Source organism: Pteropus vampyrus, unplaced genomic scaffold (genome assembly GCF_000151845.1).
Source record: "Pteropus vampyrus isolate Shadow unplaced genomic scaffold, Pvam_2.0 Scaffold9, whole genome shotgun sequence".
In the NCBI taxonomy this organism is placed as follows: Eukaryota; Metazoa; Chordata; class Mammalia; order Chiroptera; family Pteropodidae; genus Pteropus; species Pteropus vampyrus.
Window position 1 is genome coordinate 7,457,872 of NW_011888790.1, and position 5,493 is coordinate 7,463,364.

General features: G+C 32.8%; 1 protein-coding gene across 1 annotated transcript in view; it reads left to right on the top strand.

The window, feature by feature from the left end:
* Nucleotides 1-5,493, top strand: part of TRHDE (thyrotropin releasing hormone degrading enzyme) — a 341,392-nt gene that overhangs the window by 271,747 nt on the left and 64,152 nt on the right. Inside the window, exons 11-12 of the mRNA XM_011374415.2 lie at nucleotides 728-861; nucleotides 957-1,012. Of these exons, the coding sequence (XP_011372717.1) occupies nucleotides 728-861; nucleotides 957-1,012 (190 nt within the window). The remainder of the gene's footprint in view (nucleotides 1-727; nucleotides 862-956; nucleotides 1,013-5,493) is intronic.

Sequence of the window (5,493 nt, forward strand, 5' to 3'; positions counted from 1 at the left end):
AATGCAGTTCTCTCTCTCTACCATATTTGATGGAGTTAAATATGTACATTTTAAGATTGCTTTTGCTGGTTTGCTTTAATTGAATTAGCCAGTGAATTTAATCGTTACCATTTTCCAAAGTGATTTCAATAAGCAGAATTTATTCTTTGTTCTAATTAAATGTAGAAATATTAGAGTCTTATATAAACGAGGGTCTTTTCTCCAACATAACTGATGATGCTGGAAAGTCTATTAATTATTAGTACTTCCAAGAAAGCACAAGAAAAAAGGCGAGACATAGCAATGACTTAAAAATAAATGAAATATAGGTTATCAGTTCCTCACTGAATAAAATAAGTAGAATATGCACCAAAAACCTTTTCTTTTATTCTAGCCACATATCTGTATACAAACTAACTCAAAGCCACATGAATAGTAGTAGATTTCTTGGTTACATTTATCTTAAGGAAAAAAAAAATTATGTATTGGTAATAGAGCTTTTATCAAGAACTAAAATGTTAATTATAAGAAAAACTTTATTGAGGTAATAATGAGTAACCAACTAAAGATCTAGCAAGTTCTCTATATAGTGATTAATCGATTAAAGAATGGATTTCAATTAGGTATTTAAGATGGTGTTTTCTTTTAACTATTTGTACTGTGATATCTGGTATTAAGAAAACATAATTCATATCATTTTAACTCTAAATTATAAAATCTGTTCTATCCTTGAAAATGCTGTTTTCAGAGCACCACAGAATAACTTCTTTGGACAAAGGAAGCTGGTTGCTTGGGAACATCAATCAAACTGGCTATTTTAGAGTCAACTATGATTTAAGGAATTGGAGATTATTAATTGATCAATTAATCAGGAACCATGAGGTAAACTGGATTTACTTATTAAAGATCTGTTTTGATATGTGAACTGCCATTTTAATCCTAAGTGATTCCATTTTTTCTTCTGGTTGACCTCATAGGTTCTCTCTGTCAGTAATCGAGCAGGCTTGATTGACGATGCCTTCAGCCTAGCCAGGTATGTTTTCCGGTGGATCTCCACGATAAAACTCATACCCATAAGACTTCCTCTAGTAAGCTAAATAGTACATATGTTTTTGAATAATAAATCTTTTAAAAACAATTTTTTACTCACTTTCTTCATGTTTGGAGATGAATTACAATAGTGTCCCAAACTCTTGATTGGTAACAGCCTTAGGGTATTTCTGAGTCAGGAGAAGCTTTATCAATTTTCACTGCCAGTTCAATTTAACTCTCTGGAAATTAATAATCTCTTCCCAATTTCATTAATAAACTCTACAAAATGACCATTGTGCCATATTTGATTTTTGGTGGAAAATACCTTCCAGCTTCACTAGTGTTTTTTCCCTGACATATTCTAGTGTATCTTTTTCTCATGGTTTTTTAAAAAAATCTGATGCATTATGAAAAGCTTGTACTGCAAGACAGAAATAAATATTCCACAGAGTAAAGCAGTTCTGGACAAAATATATATCAATTTTGTAGTAAAAACCTTTAATTTATACGTTAGAATAATATTTGCGTTGTTTTCATAATTATACTTATAATGTTAAAATCAGTTATTCCTTTGAATAGCCATTAAATAGTTATTCTTTTGAAATAACGTTGATTGTAAATCCAAGCTATTTACTGAGTTTTGAGACTAAATACTAAAATAAACTCATACTTTTTAATATTTTATATATCACATCCAAGTACAGTTTCAATTTTAGTAATCTAATGTTACAAACTACAGATTAGGTCATGGATAATTCTCATTACTTATCTGGTTCTCACGATTTACCATATTTTCTCCCATGATAATTGTGTAAACCAGTTAGATATCTCTGTGCTGATATAAACATATAACTTATCTTAGTAATAAGCATTGTTTCATACATGAGGCCTAAACTGCTTTTACAATTTGTGTATTCAATTGGATTACAATTTTCCCCCATACATTAAAAATTATCTCATACCTTGTAGCATTCTAATTTGTTAAAACAAATGAACTTAAATATGGAAGGCTTGATAATTACTGCGATGGAAGCATAAAGCTTAGGGTCAGTTTACAAAGGTTAGTTTTTGTAGAAAGAAATTATGTAGAGGAAAGAATACATAAAAAATGGTAAAGAAAAAATTTCAGATGATTTCCTAGTAAAACAAAACAAAACAGAACAAAACAAAACAAAAACTCCGACCTTTGCTTTTCTGTTATCACTGAAGAAGCCAAGAACAATTATGAATTTTTTCTTTTATTTGATGAGTGATGCTGTATCAGTGCCTTCTTCTGACCATGTGTAGGTTTCAAGTACCAAATTGCCTACTAACTGAATGGAAAATCTAAGGACATTCTATCAGCAAGGGAGTGTCTAATGAAATTGTACTAGGTGAATGTGATTATTTAATTAGAACTGAGGTTTATTAGAACCTGCAAAGGTAAATGCAAGCTCTTTCATACCATGGCACCATTTTATTGGGCAAAAATTTAGAGGTAACAAAGGTGGAGGAAGGCCTACTGAGACAGGCCAGCTGAGATAATGATTAATATGTAGCTTTTGCTCTATAGTAAGATATGAAGACTTTGAAGAAAGTGTTAGATATGGCATGAAAATTATTTTGACGTAGAACTTTAGAGATTCAATGAAGCCGAAAAGAGAATGTATTTAATGTAACATCACACTGAGAGAGAAGCAGGGAAAAGAGAGAGAGGTTAAGTGAACCACGGGAAAAGTTTGGGGATGAAAAAGAGAATGAATATCACCAGCTAATAATTATTAAGCACTTATAAGATTCCAGACACTGTTCTGTTTTACATATTTTAATTTGTTTAATTCTTATAAGAACATCATGAGATAAATAGATATGTGTTGTTATTATTATTATTATTTTATAGATGAGAAAATTGAGGCTCAGAGAGGTTAAGCAACATGACCTATAATGTCACACAGCTAGTAATTGACCCAGCAAGGGCTTTGTCCATACAATCTGGCTACAGAGCCCATGATGTGCTACACACACATACACACACACACACACACACACACACACACATACACACATACACATACACACATTTATTTATTTGTATTTATATATTTACATATAAATGTATCATCTCCCTATATATATCTACAAATTTATATCAGCAGTAATATTATGTATTTTAATAAAAGAGCCAGATAATATGGAAAGATTGAGGGATTTGAAACAGTAGTTCATGTGAATCTTTATGAATTTTAAATGATGGTGAGAAAGCAAATAAAGAGCAATATCCTAAAGAGAGAGGACAGATGGAGATTGAAAGGAAGAGATCTTTTGACTCATCTGCACTAAATTTATTTTTAAATGGAATATTTTATTTTATTAATGTGGATGAATTATTTTTTTCAAAAATTAAATTCCTGTTGAGTAAGACAACAGATTGCTTTCAATTGTTACTATGGAAGACTTAAAAGTTTGAAGTAAATAATTGCATTCTCATTTATACAGATTCACCAGGAAAATATGCAAATCTCATTGAATAAATATTAAAATTTCTTTTACTGATCATAAGATAATTCTACTAGGATGAGAATAAAGAAATACAAAATCAGATTTATTCAGGCAAATGTCCTGTACTTACTTGTAGTTGTTATTCATATTTCACTGTATTCTAGTAAATGTTTCATTGTTTTACTACCAATCTGTATCAATCTTCTTTCACTTTCCAGAACACATCATGCTCTCTTTGGCTTTTTAGATAGCAAGTAGAAAATAGCAAATATTTATTAAAACATATGTTATAGGTGTTGTACTGAGGCTTTTATGAATGGTCTTGCTCAGTCTTCTTCATAAACACATGGAGTATGTGTGCGTTATTACTATGACCATTTTATAACTGAGATATGGAGGTTAAGAAGAGTTAAGTCGTTTAGCTCAAGTTGCACAGCTTTTAAATTGGGCGGGGGAAGGGATTAGGATTCAACCCCAAACAGTGGCACAACAGAGACCATCACCTCAAGTCATAGTGACTGCCCATTATATAAAATTTCTTCCCAATCCCATCACCTTTGTCTGTTAGGAATATTACTAGCTGCTTAAAAAAACAAAATTTACTTGCATACCCTTACTTGTAGCCTTGCCTGTCCCCTCCAATAAGAGTAACATGACATCCTAATGACCTTTATTACAGCAGTTGTACCTTTGTAGCTCAATTGCTTGCTTTTCTGGGTCTCTGATGATTCTTGGATGATCTTAAGGACAAGGCTTTGTCTTATCCTTGTATTACTACCGCTTCACTTAATCTTTGGTATAGGATTATGTCAATATACATTTGTTGCAAGAATTGATGATTAAGTATTAGTTATTCAAACTGTAAATTTTTATGTTATTATTTTTGTTCAATTAAGAAAACATCCTGGGTATTCTTTTAATGGTTGCTTTTTTTCACTATAACTACACACACACACACACACATACACACAAACACAAAGAAATGCCAAGAATAGTCCTGCTTCCTGCACATGTACATTTTTTCTGCTTAGAATGTTTTCCTCTAGACTTCTCTCAAATGACCTAAATTATACCTTTTTCAAGTATGAAAGTTCTTTATCAAGACAAAATCTGAAACTTTCACTTGGCACCCTCAAGAACAATCTGTTCAGGATCCCTAGAGATGATTGTGCAGCTGAGGACAATTATACATGAGCAGGGGCTGAAATCCAGCTTGCAATCCACCTGATCTACCCAGAGGGGATCCCTCTTCTAGTTTGCACAAAGGTGCCAAATGTGCCAGAGGAAGCCTTTCTGGTATTGTTATTCGATTCTGTGCAACGCTTAACTTTCCAACTACCAGAAAACTCCTAGAAGACAACCCCTTCCTATCTCCATTCTCTTCAACCCCTACCTATCTCCATTGTTACAATATGACCTCATGACCCCTTCTAAATGTTCTTTTGTTGATTCTGCTTTTATCCTTTCCTTTCCTACAACCTCTATCTTAGTTCTGGCTTTTATTTTCACTTGAAATATTGTAAGAATCTGAGTAGTTTCTCTGCCTCCAATATCCTTCTTTCTTTTTAAAAAAATCTTCATATTTTTATTTTCTTCAATTATAGTGGACATACAGTAATATACTAGCTTCAGGTGTATGGCACAGTGACTAGAGATCCACACAACTTATGAAGTGATCACCCCGACAAATCCAGTACCCATCTGACGTCATACAGAATACTACTGACTATATTCCCCATGTTATACTACACATCCCTATGACTATTCTGTAACCACCAATTTGCACCTCTTAATTCCCTCTCCCATCACCCACCCCCCATTCCCCAATTTGCCAACCAGCGAAATGCTCTCTGTATCCTTGAGTTTATCTCTTGTTTGTTTATCCTGTTCTTTAGTTTTCACATACCACATTTGTCTTTCTCTATCTGACCCACTCCACTCAGCACAATACCCTCTAGGTCCATCCACGTTGCTGCAGATGGCAAGATTTCATTTCTTTCAATG